The sequence below is a fragment of the Herpailurus yagouaroundi genome, unplaced genomic scaffold, assembly GCF_014898765.1.
Source record: "Herpailurus yagouaroundi ecotype Mexico unplaced genomic scaffold, PumYag 187, whole genome shotgun sequence".
In the NCBI taxonomy this organism is placed as follows: domain Eukaryota; kingdom Metazoa; phylum Chordata; class Mammalia; order Carnivora; family Felidae; genus Herpailurus; species Herpailurus yagouaroundi.
The window spans coordinates 653,798-675,178 of NW_024412418.1; the positions used below are offsets into that span (position 1 = coordinate 653,798).

The following is a 21,381-nucleotide window of genomic DNA, read 5'->3' on the forward strand; positions in this document are numbered from 1 at the left end:
GCCAGCGGCGGGGGGGGGGCGGGACCTGGGACCGAGAGCGGTTCGCGCGCTTCGGGCCTAGTCCGGACTCGCCGCCGCCGCCGCCATATTCCCGGTAACGGGGGCGCGCGGCCGGGGGCCGGCTGGGCCGGAAGAGGGCTCGGGGCCAGCGCTGAAACTGGGAGGGGGTCGGTTGAGTTTGGGGCAGCCGGAGTCGGCGGGCGGAGGGAGGCGCGGGCCTTTGAGGGAGGAGGCCGAGGGCGCCGGGCCGAGTCTGTGGGGAGGGAGCGGGGCGGGCCTAGCCGGGGGCGAGGACTGGGCCTGGGTGGGGAGCGAAGGCGGCTGGAGCTCCGCGACCCGCAGGGACGCAAGCCGGGGCCGCTCTGGGGCCTAGGCAGGTGCGGCGGGCTGGGGCAGCGGGCTTCGCCGCGGTCGTTCTTCGCAGCGCCGTCCCAGGGCCCCTAGGAGCAGAGGCCTGGACTTTTCCGTCGCGCCGCGGGCAGCTGCGGCGCAACTCGGGTCGGGCCCGAGGGTGATGGGCAGCGAGCCCCGCGAGCCCCGGCGGCCTGGGAGAGCGAGGGGCGGCGCGAGGCCGGGGGCGGGGCGGAGCGGGTGGGACCGAGCTTGGGCTGCCGGGATGCTGCGTCTCTGGAGACTGGAGGTTGGCAACCATTGCTCTCCTCCCAGCCCGGGACCCTCACGCCTTCTCACTCTTGCCTCTTCCAGGATACCGCAGTGGCATCTTTCTTACTTGGTCGGTTCTCCGGGCTCGCGATCTTCCTTCCGGAGCCATGTCAGAAGGAGTGGACTTGATTGATATATATGCTGACGAGGAGTTCAATCAGGTGAGGGGTCATCGGGAGCATTGGATTTTCCTGGATCAGCTGAGGAATCACTTTCCCCAAACTTACGGTGGTTCCAGGCTATGGCAGTCTTTGCTAGGCCTGAACATCCCTCTGTAGGGTCTAAAATGTTTCCTCTATCAGAGACTTTCGAGACTTCTGACCGTTCCGCTTTATGTTAATTTTAAGCCTCCAGGCTTAATTTTACAAGCTTTGGTTTAAGAGCAAATAAAAATCAGGTTTAATAGAATGGGGATCAACCTGTGGAACTTGCTCCCCCAGGAGGCCAGAGTTGGGTGCCAGTCTGCTCAGAGACTGAGCACACTTAAAAACCAGAATTATGTTTGCTGTAGTATTCGTGAAGACGGTGTTCATACCCGTTCCTTTGTGACTCTTTCAAACGGCAGCTGGAGAAACGTAGTCTCCTCCTCCATGAGGCAGTGCAAAGGCACACTATAAAAGATACTTGAACAATCAGTTGAAGCTCCATTCTGACTGTTCTGGGCTTTACTTCTTCCTGTAAGTAGTTTGACTCCAGTCTTCAGCGGTGCGTAGGCATTTTGGTGTAATAAATTTTATTTTATTGTTGAATCTCATTGTTTTGAGGGAAAACCAGTTAAAAAGCAGGTATAGACCTGTGGATTTGTTGATCTCTTTATGTTACGTCAAGGAACATTACATGGTGATTTTCCTTGAAACAGTAATATATTGAGGTCAAGCTCAAGAATGTTCTGAAGTCTCTTTTTATTCTACTTTTTTGATAAATTCTACCAAACTTTCATTCATTTATTTATTTAGAGGGCGTGCTAGTGGGGGAGAGGGGCAGAGGGAGGGAGAGAGTGAGAGAGAGAGAGACAGAAAGAGAATCTTAAGCAGGCTCCACATTCAGCGCAGAGCCTGTAGTGGGGCTTGATCCCATGACCGTGGGATCATGACCTGAGCCAAAATCAGGAGTCAGTCACTCAACCAACTGAGCCACCCAGGCACCTCTCAAAGTCTCTTTTTAAAACTTAGTAGTATCTTGCCTGGATTGTTTTCAGCACCATTTTACTTGAGTAAACTTGTTCTTTCATTGGTGTCTTTCAATGCATACACACAAGAACCTGGAAAGAGGGTAAAAAGAAGAGACTAGGGAAGGAGAGTGCCCTGGTTGGACCCTGACTTTTATACAAGGCAACAGAAGAGGTTCTGTACACTTGGCAAAAGTTTGCGTTAAAAAAAAAAAAAAATTAACACATTATGCCATTTTAACATGGAGACGTTAAAATACAAAAGTAGAGAGATTAGTATAATGATCTTGTACCCATCATACAGCTTCATCAGTTATACTTTTTAATAGTCATTTTCCCACGTCTCCTCAGGTATATTGGAGTCATCTACATGTTGACCTAAATACGTGAAAAAAATTTTTGAGCTCAAACAAGTCAAATAATTATGGCTGAATAGAAAGGTTCAGTATATCAGTTTAGTTACAACCATTGTTTTCCTGAGTTTTCCATATTACTTTGAATCAGACCTTTACTATTTACAAGCTATGGGTGGTTTTCATTTTTTTGTTTTGTTTTTAGTACATGATAGGAAGGATAGTTATTAATAAAAACCCTTTTTCCCCCCTTAATTTTCTTCTCTATAGGTAGATAACCATGCTGCTGAATCAGTTTGAGAAATGAGCAGAACAGGATAGGTCTAGTCACATTTGGTCTTAGAAAATGGAATTTCAGAATTTGTTAAGCAGTATAACTTATAGGGTATAGTCAAGGCACAGACCTTATCCAGTGGTCGCTGCCGTGTCTTTGGCCTCAACAATTTGTTCTCCTGTGTCTTTAGTTAAAAAAGACCTGGGGTGGCTGGGTGGCTCGGTCGGTTGAGCGTCCGACTTCAGCTCAGGTCATGATCTCGCGGTTCGTGAGTTCGAGCCCCGCGTCAGGCTCTGTGCTGACAGCTTGGAGCCTGGAGCCTGTTTCCGATTCTGTGTCTCCCTCTCTCTCTCTGACCCTCCCCCGTTCATGCTCTGTCTCTCTCTGTCTCAAAAATAAATAAACGTTTAAAAAAAAAAAAAAGGCTTGTTTATGGGTGTAAGGCCAAAGATGGTGTGTGGAATCTAGTAGACGTTTGTATCAAATAGACAATAATTAATGCTTGGCAAGTTGGAAGAAGTACAGATTTTGAATATCATGTCCATTTATGGAAGGTCCAGGGAGGAGTGCTCCTCTCATGAGTAAATTTTTGGTAAAGCCGGTTTTAGTGTAATTGGGAGGCTGCTAAAGAAATGATTAAGGTTTTGTTTGGCAAGCATTGTAAAAAGCAAGGTTAGACTGAAGGCAGCCAGTACAGATTGTGTTTTAGAATGTTTTAAGAATATTAAGGATTCATCCCAAGCTCAAGAACCCATGCTCAAGAATCTTGTCACATGGTACTCTGGTCCCCAGGCAAAATGAACAGTTTCTAGATGGAACCCTGTGGTGCTGACTCCCTGATCCCCTGTAACGTGCTATAAAAGCCTCTTTTTGCCGAACTGTTTTACTCCCGTCACATCGGGAGTCTTGAAATTCACAGCTGCTCTCTTGGGCTGGGAGGTACTCTGGAAAAGTGAGTGAGAGCTGCCGCTTTGCTGAGTGTTTCTCTCTGTACCTTGTGCTAAGCAAGGTGCTTTGCACACTACCCAGTTCTCTTTGCTATTTTCATCAAGTATTTATTGAGCAATTTCTGTTTGCTAGGCACTGTGTCAAGACCAGTGAGGGAATGGGGAACAAATGGATCCCTGTGTTCAAAAGACGTTCCATTCCTGGCGGTTGAGGGCAGTGGATAGTGGCAAGGAAGGCAGGCATGAGGTGAGGACTGGAGACAGTCGTCATAAAGCCAAAAACTTTGAGCTTTAGTTACAATTAAAAGGAACATTGAGTAGGTTGCTTTGAGAAAAATAAATGCTAACCTTTCTTCTCTCAGATATCAGGAAAAGGGGGTTGGAGGGTAGAAACATTGAACATACAGGTGGAAAGGTTCTTCCTTAAATTCAGAATCATGCAAGTTGTTTTTTATCTAAAGAGCTTCTTGAGACCGCCACAGTTCTTCCTATACGATTAAACACAAAATTCTTCCTGATATAATCAGTTTTAAATACGAATACATACTTTTTAATCTCCCTGGAACTAAACCTTTGGCATCAGTGCACATAAAACATTGTATTTTTCCCTTAATTTGTAGAATTAGATTTTGCTTTAACCTAATTCAACACTGAGTAAATCGCCAGCTCATTTGGTAATCAGAAAAGCTTCAAGGCCTTATCTGTTTTTCTCTTACCAGCTCAAGAACTTAAAATGACTTGGTGTTGCCAGTAGACTTAAATTCAGACACAACTTGATACGTTGTTTCTTCAACAGACTCCTCCACAGGCCTGCTCTGTGCATCAGAACAGTTCCCAGGTTCTATGGCCCAGAGAAACCATTTGAATCTTGTGACAGTTTTGGATTCATTGAATCCTTTTGTGCTTCTTAAAGTGGTAAGGTAATCATGTACAAGGTTTTTCAGGATTTGAGTCTTACCGTGTTCTCTAAGGGTCCCTAAAAGAGTAGATTGTTTGCCTAGGCTTGCGGTATGGGAGGTTTCCTGGTCACGTATGTGAACTCTAAGCTGGCCCAAATCTGCACGCTAGTTCACTACCCAAGTATCAGTGGTGATTTTTGTATTATAACTTTTAGATTCGCATCTCTGAATCACAGATAGTGCCGGAAGGAATCCTAATTTGGTTCCACTGAGTATCCAAGATGGTGTGTTTCTTTATTCCCTTTAAGTTCCATTTCAAAATCCTCGATTTAAATTTAAGAAGTGGGGTGCTTGGGTGGCTCAGTCCGTTAAGCTCCCAACTTTGACTCAGGTCATGATCTCAACGGTTCGTGAGTTGGGGTCCCACGTCAGGCTGTCTGCTGTGAGAGTGGAGCCCGCTTCGAATCCTCTGCCCCTCCCCTGCACACACTCTCTCTCTCCTTCTCAAAAATAAAGAAACACTCAGTAAATAAAGAAATGAATTTTTTTATTTCTGGTGTGGACTATTGCTCTCTAAGGATTAGAACGTTGAAGAGGCTCAAGCGGTTTCCATCTTCTTCCTTTGAACCACAAGGGTGTATCACCATACTTAGTACAGGAATAAGGAAATAAATGATTTTGTCTAGAGTTGCAATTCCTGAGACATAATAGCTGTGAAGTATTTTACGCACATTGTGTTTGTCAAGTTTTTAGCCCTTCGCTGTACTCCCCTTATTATCCCCCCTGTGCTCTCCAGTGTTAGCTTCTCTTCCTGTTCTTTACATACTCTTTATGGAAGATCCTTACTTATTTATAAATTGACTATCTAGAACAGTCTTTTTGTGCTTATTTATCTCAATTCCTTTTCTTACTTGCAAGTCACCTCCAAAAAGGTCTGTCTTGGGGTGCCTCAGTTAAGCATCCAACTCTTGGTTTCAGCTCAGGTCATGATCTCACAGTTCATGAGATCGAGCCCAGAGCCCAGCTCTGTCAGCGCAGAGCCTGCTTAATTCTCTCTCTCTCTCTCTCTCTCTCTCTCTCTCTCTCTACCCCTCTCCCGCTCGCATGTGCTCTCTCCCTCAAAATGAATAAACTTTAATTTTTTTTTCAGTATTCTTTATTTTTGAGAGGCAGAGAGAGAGCGCATGTGGGGGAGGGGCAGAGAGAGAGGGAGAGACAGAATCGGAAGCAGGCTCCAGGCGCTGAGCTGTCAGCACAGAGCCCGATGCGGGGCCCGAACTCACGAACCGTGAGATCATGACCTGAGCCAAAGCCGGATGCTCAACCAACTGAGCCATCCAGGCGCCCCTGAATAAATAAACTTAAAAAAAAATAAAAAGGTTATTCTCTTTTGCCATCCTATTTCTGATGTTTTAGCAAGTGTATACGCTCCTCTTATAGGGGTTTTTAGGGTATTTGTAATATTTGGAATTATTTACATGCCTCAGGGAGTAGAACCCTTTCCCCCTTCACTACCAGAACAGTCCAGTAATGCTATTTTTGTGTGCACGTTCTTCCATTGTTCTTCAGATGAACTGAGGAACTAAAAAATTGTTTCCAGAACTTTGTGATGGTATATAGGTCTAGGAATGAATCTCGTAGTGAGTCTCCTCTCTAGTCTCATTTTAGAATCTGCAGTTGTTGTGATGGAATTGAACAGAGAAAGTTACTGGAACTTCCTATCCTGAGTTACATCATAGGAAGTGCTCTCCTTCAGAGAAGTAGACAAGTTACCTAACGTAGGTTCTTCTTTGTTTCCTTTTTAAAAACACAGCAATGACATGATGAGCTGTAGTTCCCCTAAAACACTTTGAACTTCTGTCTGTCACTTTGGCAGCAGCATCTTTAGCATGGTCGGGATGTTTTAGAACGTTATCTGAGAAAACACTGATCCTTAAAAAGAGCTCTCTGAGATAACATTGCAAAATCTGAAACGTTGAGGTCACTTGGCAGTAGTTCTTGTGGTTTTAGGATTGGGGGTATATAGTGTTAATTTAGGCTGCTGTAACAAAATACCAAACAGTGCTTATAAACAACAGAAATGTATCTCCCTGTTCTGGAAACTGGAAGACTAAAATCAGGTTTGGGTTCTGGTGAGGGCCCTCTTCTGGGTGCAGAATGCCAGCAGGCTGAGCAGAGATGCAAAGCAGACATGCTTTCTCTTGGCTTTTATATGGGTACTAATCCTTTTCATGAGGGTTCCCCCTCAAAACCTCATTTAATTTCGGTTATCTCCCAAAGGCCCCTCCTCCTAATACCATCACACCGGGGAAGAGGGTTTCAGCACATGCACTTTGGAGGGGCCACAGGCATTCAGTCCATAACAGCAATATATCACATACACACAAAGTATATTTCATGTGTCTTTCAGAGTACGTGTCCACATTGTAAATGCTAATCGTGACACAGTTTGGGCCATGGGGGCTTGGCCTGTTTTCTGCCCTTCTATTTTATTTAAAAAAAAAAAAAAATTTTTTATTTTATTTTATTTTTTTTATTTTTTTTTTTAACGTTTATTTATTTTTGGGACAGAGAGAGACAGAGCATGAACGGGGGAGGGGCAGAGAGAGAGGGAGACACAGAATCGGAAACAGGCTCCAGGCTCTGAGCCATCAGCCCAGAGCCCGACGCAGGGCTCGAACTCACGGACCGCGAGATCGTGACCTGGCTGAAGTCGGACGCTTAACCGACTGCGCCACCCAGGCGCCCCCAAAAAAAATTTTTTTTTAACGTTTATTTTATTTTTGAGACAGAGAGAGACAGAGCATGAACGGGGGAGGGTCAGAGAGAGGGAGACACAGAACCTGAAACAGGCTCCAGGCTCTGAGCTGTCAGCACAGAGCCCGACGCGGGGCTCGAACTCACGGACTGCGAGATCATGACCTGAGCCGAAGTCGGCTGCTTAACCGACTGAGCCACCCAGGCGCCCCTCTGCCCTTCTATTTTAGAGAACTTCACTGTTTTTGTGTATCATTGAATGTCTTTGGTGTTCCTCCCAAAAGTCTCTCATATAAGTGTCATAGTAATGTATTGGACCTGCATTGTCATTTGAGAAATAGTAAGGGAAAATCTCCCAGAGTTATTCCTCCCCCCACCCCTTTTTTTTTTAAAGTTTCTTTGGTGGTTAGTAGAAAGACGGGATTGTGGACTGACTGAGTTTCAGAGCCTCTCTAAATCATTTGTGTAAATGTAAAAGTTTAAACCAGTAACTCCCAATTCTTTTTTGCATTCTAGTTTCCACTTTCATATGTTTTTTCCTTCTAAATGAATATACTGTCTTTCTGATTAAATAGAGTAGTAAGTTTTGTGTAACTCTTGATTGTGGAAGCAGCATGAGATGGTGAAAGCAAGTTTTCATTGCTGTGTCTTAGATGTGGCCTTTAGAAGCTGACCTCTTTGGTAGCGGTAGCAGGTGCATCTTTATGCATTCTCAGTTTGCTTGTTTAATCACCATGACTTTTTGATTCTCACAGCTGGCTGAAGCTGGAAACGTCACAGACTACTAACAGGGTCTTAGAAGAAAAACCTACAGAAGCATAATTCAATGAAATGGTTTTAAGTGAAATATTATTCTTAAAAGAAAATTATTCTTACCTAGTTTCCTGGAGTAGGACAAAGAAGTTTTACACGTTGTTTTATGAAGTATTTGACCACGGATTCTAAGTGAACTAGAATGAAATAGAATGAACCCAGTGGAAGGTCTGCAAACCCACCTTTGTCAACCCCTCATCTCTTAGGACCCGGAGTTCAACAATACAGATCAGATTGACCTGTATGATGACGTGTTGACAGCCACCTCACAGCCCTCAGATGACAGAAGCAGCAGCACTGAGCCACCTCCCCCTGTTCGCCAGGAGCCGTCTCCCAAGCCCAATAACAAGAGCCCTGCAATCCTGTACACGTACAGTGGCCTGCGTAATAGGCGAGCTGCTGTCTATGTGGGCAGCTTCTCCTGGGTGAGCATGGGGAACCAAAAAGGCCCATGGGTAGGCTGGAGGGAGAGCACTGGGAGGTGATGGCATTTTCAAAAACCACTGTTGCACTGTTTTGTGCTCTGATGGGGTTGGATTTCTTTTTCCTGGGATCAGGTTGGATTGATCTCTGAAAGAGAACTATCCTGAGGACGTACTGGTGCCGAAGAAAGCAATGATTAAGTGGGTAGTTGCTTTTTCTGCCATCTTGTTAATGCCCCTGACCCTGGGGCTTTATGTCCAGTAGGGTCATCTGTGGGATGAGATTTCAGAATGAGCACCTTGAACTCTTGGTGGTCATTAGACGGTCCTTTGATAACGATGGGTGACAGGAATCAAAGACCTTGATAGTTCTAGTATACTTGGGGTAGGTGCTGATTGTTGTTCTGCAAAAGTTCTTGTATAACATGTTTTGGGACTCGTAGAGGGAGAGCCCAAATTAGAAAATGAACATACTCCTGACAGTGGTCAAACTGTAGCCTGTCAGCTCTGTAATGAAAGCTGCTAATAATCAGTGTTTGAACCGATGACCAGCCAGCCCAAATGGCAGTCAAAGTTAAAATAGGTTTTAATCTTCTTAATCTCAAAAGACGGGGATTGGGGAGGGGGTGGGAAGTTTTGGGATTCTGTATGGATGAGGATAATAAGAAAAGCCTGCACTAATTGAAATGTTGATGGACTTTAGGGTTTCTCTGGGAGGTCGTGGTTGTGACTAGAATCCTAGGTTTGGTGAAAGGGTTTGGGACATTCTAGGTGGGGCGGGGGTGTAGCTGTTGACATTTCTTCCTTTTCCATCTTGCCGGCCCCAGTGGACTACAGACCAGCAGCTGATCCAGGTTATTCGCTCTATAGGAGTCTATGATGTGGTGGAGTTGAAATTTGCAGAGAATCGAGCAAATGGCCAGTCCAAAGGGTGAGGTCTGGATTTGAGAAGCCCCTTTTAGCTTGTCACCTTTAGGATAACAGATCTACACTGTATTTTGACCCTGGATTTTAATCCCTCCTACCCCTGGCCAGGATTATTTCCTTGGTTTTGGCACACTGCTGTAGAATGGGGACCTAGCTGCAGTGTAACAATGTCCATCCATTGAGAGGCGAAGAAAGCTGATTTCTAATTCCAAATAAATAGGAAGATTAAAGGGTGACACCTTTTTATCAAGGGTGGTTTTGTATATGTTATATTAGCAAGAAATCTTTCTTTTGCTTTACCAATTTTCACTAAAAGCAGAAGAGTGTTTCTTTGTCCCTCTCTTGTTCGGCTAGTAGATCTCACTCGTTTTCAATTTTTCTTCCCCAAGGTATGCTGAGGTGGTGGTAGCCTCTGAAAACTCTGTCCACAAATTGTTGGAACTCCTGCCAGGAAAAGTTCTTAATGGAGAAAAAGTGGACGTGAGGCCGGCCACCCGGCAGAACCTGTCACAGTTTGAGGCACAGGCTCGGAAACGTGAGTGCGTCCGAGTCCCAAGAGGGGGTACGTGGAGACCATCTGTCTGAAGGGGGGCAAGTTTGTGGGGTTGTTTGCTGTGTTGTGGGCTCTGCCTACAGTGTGGGGCGCGGGGGTGGGTGGTGGGGGTTATGGGTGGTGGCGTGGTCAGTTAGTAGACCCAAACTTGAGGCTGTGTACAAGAAAGAACACTGTGCTGAGAGGTAGGTTCAAGTTATAGTTTGGTTCTGCCACTAACTCATTGTGTGACCTTGGGCAAGTCACTTTACTGCTTAGGACCTCTTCCCTTCTCTGAAGTAGATACGTGATGTTTAAAGTTCCTGTCAACTCTAAATTACGTGTTTCTATCTAAAAAATCAGTGTATGCGCTTAATTGTAACCTGTGCCCTCTATTAATTAACAAGCAGCAGCCACCCTAATGTGTTGGTAATAGGTATAAAAGATGGCTATAATCTTGTCATAAACCTATATTGGAAGGGTGCTCTGTAAGGAATCAACCAAAAGGAGGGCTGGAAGATAAGAATTTCACAGTGTTTTTCTAGCATTGTCTGGGGGAGAGGGTGCCCTTTCGGTGACCAGGTATTTTAGTCTGCTTGGCAGATCCTTCCCACTAATAAAGCTGCATCATATTTACTACCTTAGCTTGATGATGGTATCACTTAAGTTCACCTTGCTCCCTTTGTTCTGATTCTGTACTCACCAAGCCACCTTCTGATACTAATTTGGTTTCCCAACTAGGCTCTCCTACTGGGAAGAGAATGCGCTGACCAGCCGACACAAGTATTCCGGTCTGCTTGGCAGTTATATTTCTCATTGTAAATTAATAAATTGGCATTCTGGTTTATGAATCAGTCTCTTGTGAGTTTGGTTAGCGTGAATCAGTTTCCTAGGGTACAATCACCCCTGGATGTACTGTTAAAATCGAGTTTCTGAACCTGCGAAACCTGAGGACCAGACCTTGGATTGTCCTGACCTCACCAGGTGCAGCCACCCTGCAAGGCCCTGCCTGAAGCCGCCAACTGGCTTTACTTTTCTTTTCTGACAGCGGGGGTGGCGGGGGAGGGGGACAGACTCACCGCCTACGTTCTGTCATTTCTTAGGTCCTGCTCTCAAGATAGCGCCTTGTATTGATTGATTGAAGGTGAAAATCTGGCCACTTGTCTCTTGCACAGGAAAAACTGTTCTTTTAACTAGTTTGAGAGCCTAGATGGGTGTAGTGTGAGCTCCCATTGCTCTGGGTTAAAAGGCACACACTTTTCTTCCTTGACAACTTGAATTTTCAAGTTTCTGTTTCAGAGCCTTTATGTAATTCAACCCTCTTCTGACTTTCCTAAGATGCATAAATTGACAGTCGCATTAGGGATAACATTCCTACCTCCACCTGGCTGCTTACTCAGTGTTCCTGTTCTTTGCTGAAATAATGGTAGTGACTGAGTGGTGGTGGTCTGCTCTGTCATGTTGACAGACTTGGGCTCTGTTAAGTCACTGAGTACAGCTGGTGGACTTCCTCCGCATAAAAATGGTTGCTGCTCTTGGGATTGTAGCCATAGATACAAAACAGAACCCGTGCAGAAGTGGGAACAGTAACCGAGAAGATGGCGAACTTTCAGAGGATCACACGTGCTAATACCTCTTTCTTCGATTTGAGAGAACTCAGGGAAGAGACAAGTTGCCATGTGTTTGAGGCACGAAAAGCACAAGTGTGCCGTGACAGGCACTGGTGATACGCTACGGTGAAGAAAGCTCTGTGGTTGCTGGGTGATGGACCCCCTCCCCCTGTGTTTGAACCTGGAGTTGTGTCTACCAGCAAGTGTTAGTTTACGGAGCGCTCTCCTTTCTGTCCACATTTGACTACTAATGGCATCTTTGCCTCCCAGCAAGACCTTTAAGGCCGTGTGATCGTGTTCTTCTGTTCAATTCCACACTAACCAGGCTTGGAGTCGACTGTTAAATTGGGAGAGTGAACAAGTTTAACTGGGTGACTTGACAGTTTACAACCCCATTCCCAGCTGCACACAAGCATGTTTGAGTCCCTGTTGTGCACAACACCATACCAAGGTGCTATGGTGATGTTCCCTGGTAGGCTGCCCTGTGGGGTACAGTGTTTGGGCCACTGAAATATAGTGGGAGTTCCCCAGGTGTGAGGCTTGTTTTTCACTAAGCTTTTACTAGGAGTCCCTGCTCTCGGCTGTGTGCCTTCTGCTCGTTCTGTGGGCACATCTTATCTTGGCTTACCTCCCATTTTCTCCCTACCTCTCAACTTGACCTCCAAGGCTTCTGTGGTATATGTCTGTTCCCCGTCCCAGTGACTAGTTTTAGTATATGGTTGGAAGAAATATGTCCCCTGCCCTCCCTTCTCTTTTCCCAAATTCCCTGGCCATAGTGCCACGGCAAAGAGAATTTCGAGTGTATGTTAGCACATTAGTCTAAGATCAACTAGTACTGGTCGAAGGAGAAGGGCCCTGGGATTTCACATCTGCTTGAATCCAGCTGAACAGTAATGAACATACTTGAACAGGTCATTTTCTTGGGGGTTAATTAGGATCCTGCATTTAGAAATTGAAAGCAAATCTGAGGATAAATTAAGTATAAAGCACTGAGAGTTCTGGATAAAGAGCATTCTCTGACAAACAGAGTGATAGTGCTGTCTGGGTTTATGACTTAACTCGCTTGCCTTTTTTTCTGAGGCCAAAGAAAAGGGAGCCGATGATTTCATCTTCTTTCTCAGCTACCTGTCGCCTTCCTCAGTGTGGTGTCAGAGGACTCTTGCTGAAGGATGAGCTGGTCCCGTGGGTACGTGTAAAGCCTGGGCAGTAATGTTAGTTCTGTTTTGCTTCATAGGAATACCTCCACGGGCCCATTCCCGGGATTCTAGTGATTCTGCTGATGGACGGGCCACACCCTCTGAGAACCTTGTACCCTCATCTGCCCGTGTGGATAAGCCCCCCAGTGTGCTGCCCTACTTCAATCGCCCTCCTTCAGCCCTCCCCCTGATGGGTCTGCCCCCACCCCCAATTCCACCCCCACCCCCTCTCTCCTCAAGCTTTGGGGTCCCTCCTCCTCCTCCTGGCATCCACTACCAGCATCTCATGCCCCCTCCTCCTCGATTACCTCCTCATCTGGCTGTACCTCCCCCTGGGGCCATCCCACCTGCCCTTCACCTCAATCCAGCCTTCTTCCCCCCACCAAATGCTACAGTGGGGCCTCCACCAGATACTTACATGAAGGCCTCAGCACCCTATAACCACCATGGCAGGTAAGGACTATCTTGTTCCTTTCTGATCTGAGCCAGGTATAGTAGGGTAGACCATGTGTTAAGCATTTTGTTCTCCCCTGAGGAAGTAAGTGAGCGTGAATTCTTGTGTTTTCCCTTGTGGAAACTCTGTTGCCACAGTGTTGAGTCCTGGGAAGTAGTTAACTGTCTGTTAGGTAACCTTTTTTATTTGGTGTTTTGGTTGCATCTTAGTCTCTTGACCCAAACCATGCCTTTCACATCCCTTTTTAAGGAGCTTGATTAAATTGAGCGCCATAAGTGGCTATTAGGGATGCTGGGAATGCCTAGTGCTATTAGGTCATGCCAAAATTACAAAAGAACACGATGTCAGTCCTGTCCTTGAAGAGAATGTGAACACATAAAATATGAACAGGGTGAGAACCACTTAAGACGTTATATAGGAGAGCATGATTAATTGACATCGTACTGTAGGGTATGGTAAAGATAATAAGGGGTGTGGGCAATCAGAAGTGTTGTTTCTGTGCAGCCGAGACTCGGGCCCTCCGCCCTCCACAGTGAGCGAAGCAGAATTTGAAGAGATCATGAAGCGAAATAGAGCGATTTCCAGCAGTGCCATTTCCAAAGCGGTATCTGGAGCCAGTGCAGGTAACTCACCCTTACCTTTGCTGTCTTCTCCTTACCTTTGGTTTTCCCAGGTTTTGTCATTTCCATTGGCAGGAAGTTCAGTAAGATAAAGTTGGAGCACTGTTAGAGTCTCAAGAGTGGCACATTTTGAGAAGCAGTATATATAACCTGATTTTGTGGCTTTGCAGAAGCTCCACTGGTGTTATTTATTGAACCTGTACCTAAACCTGCCCCATGAAGACAAACTTCGTGCCTAGGTCATAAATGACTAATAATACCTCATAGTATTTGTTGTAGAATGAAATTCCTGGCCTCGTGGAGATCTCAGCGGTTGATCAGGGGATCTAGTGTCTGTAGTGCCAAGTGTAGACCCTGGGTTTTTAGGACTGATGCCCCAACTAGATGTGGTTTGTTATGGAATGTCATTATATCCAGGCGTCTTGGCAGAACTGGTGGCCTCCACGTAGCCTATCCTAGAAATAAGGAGGTCTGTTGGGTGTCATCGTAAGACATGATATGCCCTAATGGCTGACTTTGGCCCTGCTGTCAGCAATCAGTGGGCAGAACCAGAAGCTGTGACTCTGAGAGCCCCGGGCATGGAATCTTTGGTTCTTTATAGAGTTCTGGTCTGAGTTTCACATTATGATATTAGTCATATTCGCTTCCTTCTTGTGAGTTTCCCATGTTGACGTAAATGTAGACCGTCAGGTCTCCTAAGAGATAGGTTAACAGTAAATATTGTCTGTTTTCCGTAATTTCTCATCTCTGGCTGCCAAATTTGAATCCACAGAGTAGGTTAAAGACAGGAAATATAATATATATATATTTTTTTTTTCTTATTTCCTTTTTTTTTCCTCCCCAAAACATTCATTGACATATGAATGATTTTTAAATTAGAAAGTAATCAGTGCTCATTGTAACTAAAGTCAGATATATACAGAGGAGTATAAGGGAAATAATCATTGTTCTTCCTTACCAACTCCTTCACTTTGAGATGATCAATAACTGAATCTCTATCTCCCTCCCTTTTTGTTGTTCTCATTCCAGTCATTCAAACCACAAATACTTATTGAATGCCTACAAAATAAGCAAAAATTCCCCACCCCGGTAGAGCTGACAGCCTGGTGTGCCTGGACCTCTACAGAATCACAGTTCCTCCTCAGCTTCCGTTCTGTTCTTACTGCCTTGCACAGAGGAAGCTACCAGTCCTCCTCATTGGACCCCTGTCTGGTTTCATGCTTCCCTTGCATTGTCTTCGGTCTGTAATGCACTTGACTTAGCTTGGGAAAGCATCGTGCAAGTACCCAGCCCGTGACCACTATCCCTGAGCCAGGCATTGCTCATATTTGGGGAATGAAGGGGCTGGTTCTTGACGGCAGCGTAACTTAAAAATGTATACGCACACACACTACGTGTAGAAGCGTTAGGTACACGTTACACGCTTGTGTACACACATCTGATTATAGATTTAAAATAATTCAGACTTAGAAATGTGTATTGTTAATAAATGAAAGTCCTCTATACAAGGACTACCACCAAGACCATCTACAATTTAGTGTCAGATTTTTTTTCTGTGCGTATAGGAGAGCATACGTGTAATTTTTATTTTTACAAAAATGGAATACTGTTTTGCAACTTTTTAAAAATTAATACATCCTGGACATCTATCAATATGTACTAATACCTAACATTTATTGAGCCCTTACTGTGTGCCTGGCACTGTGCTAAGCGCTTTATGTGGATTACTCTGTTTACCTACAGATTTATCTTATGCTTTTTAACGGTTATGTAGTGTTCTATAAAACCAGTGTCCCATAATTCATATAGCCAGACCCTACTGAAGTCGTGTCTAGTTCTTTGACAAAATAATGCCGAAACATGTGTTGTTAAGCATACATACTTGTGAAGAGAAGTAGAATATTTTTAGAATTGCTGGGTCGAAAAGTATGCATGTCGTTTATTTTAACGGATGTCGTCCAGTCGCCCTCAGACAACCACGCACCAGTTTGTACATCCACTAGCAACATCTGAGAACGTCAGTCTGATTCCAGACCATTGGAATATAGGTGCCATCCAGCTTTATACCTGCCACTTCTGCCTCGTCCATTTTACCATGGTTCTGTGGGACAGCTAGTTACTCTTGATTTGTGTCCTCCTGAGTTCTCCTTTTGGTCCCGATAGTCTACTGCCTCTGCTCATCGTTGGCCTTTCCCATCCGTCCCCTGTCAGGGGATTACAGTGACGCGATTGAGACGCTGCTCACAGCCATTGCTGTTATCAAACAGTCCCGGGTCGCCAATGATGAGCGTTGCCGTGTCCTCATCTCCTCTCTTAAGGACTGTCTTCATGGCATTGAAGCCAAGTCCTACAGTGTGGGTGCCAGCGGGAGCTCGTCCAGGTGAGTTGTTGGTTGCTTCCGCGGCCTCCCAGCCCTGAGTAGCACTCTTCCAGGGATTGGCAGGGGGAGGAAAAGAGCCCAGGGGGTCTGGCAAGGCCCTGGCTGAAAGAGCAGATCTAGCCCTGTAACATCTTTAAGGGGAAGGAGTTAGTCAAACACCTGTGTTGACAAATGACGTGATGTCTGGAACCTGTGTTGGGTGAGGCAGTGGGCTATTTAGGAATAAAGATAGACTGGCATAGTTAAGAACGTGGGCTTTGGAGCCATACGTGCTTGGATTTGAATCTCCGTTCTGCTTCTAAGTACCTGTGTGACTTTGAGTATGGAAGTCACTCGGCTTTCCAAACCTCATTTTTCTCATTTTTAAAAAGGGGACAACAGTAGTACTTATCGTACCGACCTGTCATAAAGATGAGGTGAGAGAAGCATGTAAAGCTCTTAGCACTGTGCCTGATACATTAGTAAGATCTCAACAAACTTGACTGTTACTGTTTCCCCAAAAAAAGACGAGTCCTCAAAGAGCTAAATCCTCAGACATTGGGCCCAAGCTAGAAAAGTGGTTCAGACAAATACCAGAAGACACCGAAACACAACACTCTTGGAAGGCGTGTGGTAGGTCCTCTGAGTGAGGCTGAAGGATCTTTCTAATAGGAAAAGACATCGATCCCGAGAGAGGTCACCTAGCCGGTCCCGGGAGAGCAGCAGGAGGCATCGGGACCTGCTTCATAACGAAGATCGACATGATGATTATTTCCAAGAAAGGAACCGGGAGCATGAGCGGCACCGGGATAGAGAGCGGGACCGGCACCACTGAGAAAGGTGGGACGAGGCCCTGTTCCTGGCTGCGGGACACCTTGTGTGAAAGGAAAAATACTTACGGCAAAGATTTTGCTCTCTCTCTTTAAAGCAAATAAAGGGGAAGGGAGGACTTTTGACTTAGGTAACCGGAAGTTGAGGAGGGCAGATTTGGGGCTCGTTTGGAGAAGACTCGCCCTGAAATGGACCTGAGATTGTGCTGGTTTTGTCTGTGTCTTGTCTGTCTTAGCTAAGCTCGTACCTGGGAGACAGCATGGCGTCTGGGCTGAGAGCACAGTGTCTGCAGGCCGTATTATTTTGTTGTTGTTGTTTTTAAGTTTATTTATTTATTTTGAGAGAGAGAGGGAGAGAGAGAATCCCAAACAAGCTACACACTTGGTGGAGAGCCACGCATGGGGCTTGAGATCTCCCGAACCGTGAGATCATGACCCGAGCCGAAACCAAGAGTCGGACGTTTTACAGGACGCTTAACCAATTGAGCCACCTAGGCACCCCTGTGGGCCTTATTACTTTGTTCTTCAGTTTCCTCATTTGGGAATGAAGATAATAAAAACAGCTGTCTCCCCGAATTGTTGAATTCAGTGAGACAGTCCATGTAGAGCATTTAGCGCTCGTAGGACTTGTCACATACCAAGTTCTCAATAGACGATAGCCACTTCTGTTTTCACCCCACCAAACTTGCAAGTAAGAGATCAGGAGAACTGACCAAGACAAAAAGTAAGACCATTGCCTTCTTGTTAGTTTTCAAAAGGCACAGCATTAATGATTTTAAGAATTAATATCTATTAAAAAGATTTTGAAACTCCGGATACTTTAGTCAGAGGAGAAGGCTGATCTAAAAAAAATCATATTTAATGTAATAGTGTGGAGGATACTTCAATGGAAGGATACATTTGTTTTGGGGGGAAAAAATCTCATTGACAGTCCTATGGGTTTTTTTTGTTTTTTTTGTTTTTTTCCAAAGCAAAAGCAGAAGAGTTGTGGGGGGGACCTTTTTAACTCCGGTAATGAAGAAGTTGAGTAAGGGTAGGCTGGATCCAGGGGCTCCAGCTGTGCCCTCAGAACTTCATCCCTCCACATATCTCAACCCTGCTTTTTCTCGGTCTTCATTCTCAGACAGACCTTGGGGGATGGGGGCAGGGGCCCCATAGTTCCCAGTTATGTCCTACCAGCTTAGTAATCCCAACTGAAAGAATACTTCCAGTGAAGATTGTTTCTAGTCTATAAGCAAGCAGGAGTGATTGTTGATTCTGTTTCCATGGAGACCTTTAGGGGTAGTCTAGACTCTGGCTGGGATGGTGGTCTGTTCGTGGTTCCCGGAGGCTACTGACTGACCCAGGTGACCGGGGGGGGGGGGGCTCTTTTCAACATTGTGGTTTCACGTCAAGTGTGTTACGAAGGTGTCCTGGGGTTTTTTTTGCCAGTTTGGTTGGTCTGAAGTAACAGGGTGAGGAGGGGTGAGGCTTAGGAGCGGTTCTGTCGTGTCTGAGGGGTGGCTGGATGGATGACTGGATGAAGAAGGGGAAGGAAAGCCTCCCGCTACCTGAGAGTACCTGTGCTTCACACGCAATGGTGGGACTGTGGGCAGAAACTGTGGTGTTAGGCCTGCTGACAACCTGCTAACAAGAAAGTTCTGTTATGTGGTGCCGCCTTCTACTTTGTTGTTTGGCATTATCCGCCATTAATTTAAGCAGTTAGAGCTGGAAATTCTTTTCTGTCGTCTTTTGTAGGAGGCGAATAAGTGGGAAAATGAAAAGTGAAACTTTTTAACTGCTTCCCTTCTTTTTTAGTTTTATTTTTGAGAGGTGGGAGAGGGGCAGAGAGAGGATCTGGAGCAGGCTCTGCACTGACAGCAGAGAGCCCGATGCGGGGCTTGAACTCATGAACGATGAGATCAGGACCTGAGCCAAAGTCAGGCAGTTAACCTACTGAGCCACCCAGGCGCCCCTCCTTCTCTGTTCTTAAACCACTTATTTATTCCACAAAATTTTAGAGCGCTTGAGATCACTGGAATCTAAGGTAGTCCACATAAAATCAACAGTTAGGCTGTGGGTTCCAGATACTTCTTTCTAGATTCTGCAACAGGTTGAGTTTGAGAAGGTGCCCATATATCTTCCAGAAAAACAGACTTGAGGGGAGGTGGAGCTGCTAATAGCCCTTGGCTAATTTGGCCTCACAGTGGGCAGGAGAGCTAGGCATTGGGGTAGACCTTTGTCCCTGTCTCACCCTTCGGTGGCAGCGGCAGCATCTGCCTTCTCTTGTTTGAGCTAGCACAGTTGCTAGTGTTGCTGTGGGTCCAGTGTCCCCCCTTCCCCAATCCTGCTGCTCACAGTGTAGGTCCTTCAGAGTGGAGACTAGGAGAACAGTGACGAGGGAGGCACTTGTCAGTGCAGAGCACGGATTGTAGTCTCTGGGGCTACATTCAGTTCAGCAGTTAGAACATGTCCCTGCATGTCACCATTCCTGGTGGCTTTGCTTTTCACAGCCTTTTGATAGAGAACTTGTGAGATCCACTGATAATTAGTACTTTGGGGACTGAACATCTGAACCTGAGACTTTAGCTGTCCTTTTGCTTCATTTCTCCCACCTGTAAAATGGGACCGTTTCTTCCATTAGGGTGATTCCATTTGGATGACTGAAGAATCCCTTAACCCAGTACCCAGAAAAGTCATTTGGTCTGTGCAGGCCTATGACAAGACAAGGAAAAGGAACTCTGCGATGGGTTTTCCAGTTCCCCATTTTTTACCCTTTAGATACGTTGGTTATTCCCTCCGAATAACTAGTCCAAAGAACTGATTGAGACACCCCAAAAATGTCAGTTTCTCACATCCTCATCCTAAGGACTCTTCGTTCTATCTGCAGTCGCCAAATTGTGACGTAGGAGATCTCATGTTGGGGAGATGTACATGGGCCCATATATCTGGAGAACCTTGCAGGTTCTACATACAACACCTTTTAGTTAGAAAAGAATAGTGTTTATATTGTATAGACAGGCGTTTCCTGAGAGCAAATGGTGTCTTCTGTCTAGAGGCAGCAATTGAACAGCAACCTTTTTTCTCCATCCTTCCTCAGGATGGACACCAGCACTGGGGCATGAAGTCTGATTGGCCCACTTTGGCTTCTGCCTGCATCCAAACATTACCAGCAGATGTAACCGTAACCTCTAAGAATTGGGTGCTACAGTTTACGTCTCCTGATGTACTAGTTATCCTTCATGTTTTGCTTTGTAGGGACAATTCCCAAATTATATCTCTTTTGGGGTATACAGGTGTATGCTTTGGAATTTGAGGATATTCTTAGGTAATCTGTGGCTTTGGCTTCAACTTCCTGTAGTTCTTGGCTATTGGCTCATTATTTGGGGATATTATCCTATTTAAGATGGTCATTCTCACCTCGTTCCCATCCTCCTGGTCCAGTGAAAACTAAACATTGTGTTCAGTTTGGATCCGATGCAGAGATTCAGAAACCCCAATGGTGAGAAATGGAGAAGGCACTGAGGGCTTCAGTTTTCCCATATAGAAAATGAGACAGACATCTGCCAGCACAGGTATTTAGAGAAACCGGAAAACACAGGCTTCTGTAACAGATTCTGAAGATCCCAAGCCGAAATAGTGCCATTTCAGAACGTAGAAGGATCAGGTAGCTTATGGATGTGTTTTTCTCGGATAGCCCCTCTAGGTCACAGAAGTGCATACATAAAGAGTGAGCATTCGTGTGGAGGCTGTGTTGCTGGTTTGGCCATTAGTAGACATCCTAAGCCCAAATTTAATCTCCCTTTTTCCTGTTAGTGATTAATTTTGTCTTATATGGTCAGATTGATCCAGCTACCTCTCACCCACCCACCCCCCACCCCCCGCTTACTGGTACTGCAGCTTGGAACAGAGTTGAACGTACTAGGGACCTTATAAGTTTGGTAGCGATGTGACAAGTAGCTTAGCAGTACCTTACTGTTGGGCAGAAGTTCTTACTTGTGCTTTTGGGTTTCTTGGATGGTAACTGCCGATTCTTTTACTTCCATTCCTTGCTTTCTGTTGGGGCCTGGCCAGATCACTCTTGCTTGGTATTAGGATGCTTCTTGGTCTTTCACTCAGAGCTGTCATCTGGGTAAAGACTTAAAATCCCTTTAGTACAGCTTAGAACATCCCTGGCTCTTTGCACGTGTGCCTGCACAAGTGTTCTCGTAGACACTGGAGTCTGTTTTAAACGGGGCTTCTTTAAAAGAAAAGTATAGGAGTCTCCTGTGTAAGTACAAGCTCCCTGACAGGGCCTCCTGGGTGTTTGGAGTCAGTAGATTTGGTCGTGTACCTGCTTGTTTTCTTAACGCTTGTGCCTCCCGTTTCCAGATGTTTACCCCTCCCCTTAAGGTAAGCTAGGACTTGCTCAAAATAGATTTTCTGAAACAGGCTTTAAACTCCCCATATTCCCTTAGAGCAGCTTTTCTTGAAATGTTGGAGTTTCCGTACTTTTCCAGCCAAAGCCTACTTTCCAATCAAACTGCTTTGAGAGCTCTTTTCATGGTCTGTTTCCCCCTAACCTCAAAGTGAGATGCC

The 21,381-nt window shown here is 45.5% G+C and overlaps 1 protein-coding gene across 4 annotated transcripts in view; it reads left to right on the top strand.

Annotated features, from left to right (window-relative positions):
- Positions 1-21,381, top strand: part of CPSF7 (cleavage and polyadenylation specific factor 7) — a 23,642-nt gene continuing 2,261 nt past the window's right edge. The window contains exons 1-9 of one of the 4 annotated variants that reach the window (XM_040494946.1): positions 1-94; positions 706-824; positions 8,081-8,299; positions 9,124-9,227; positions 9,613-9,785; positions 12,600-13,014; positions 13,520-13,638; positions 15,847-16,015; positions 16,667-16,834. In XM_040494946.1, coding sequence (XP_040350880.1) covers positions 771-824; positions 8,081-8,299; positions 9,124-9,227; positions 9,613-9,785; positions 12,600-13,014; positions 13,520-13,638; positions 15,847-16,015; positions 16,667-16,829 — 1,416 coding nt within the window. In that variant the 5' untranslated portion in view covers positions 1-94; positions 706-770 and the 3' untranslated portion in view covers positions 16,830-16,834. Of the gene's footprint in view, positions 168-353; positions 378-705; positions 825-8,080; positions 8,300-9,123; positions 9,228-9,612; positions 9,786-12,599; positions 13,015-13,519; positions 13,639-15,846; positions 16,016-16,666; positions 16,835-21,381 lie in introns of those variants that run through there. The other 3 variants (XM_040494949.1, XM_040494947.1, XM_040494948.1) reach the window with 3 other exon arrangements.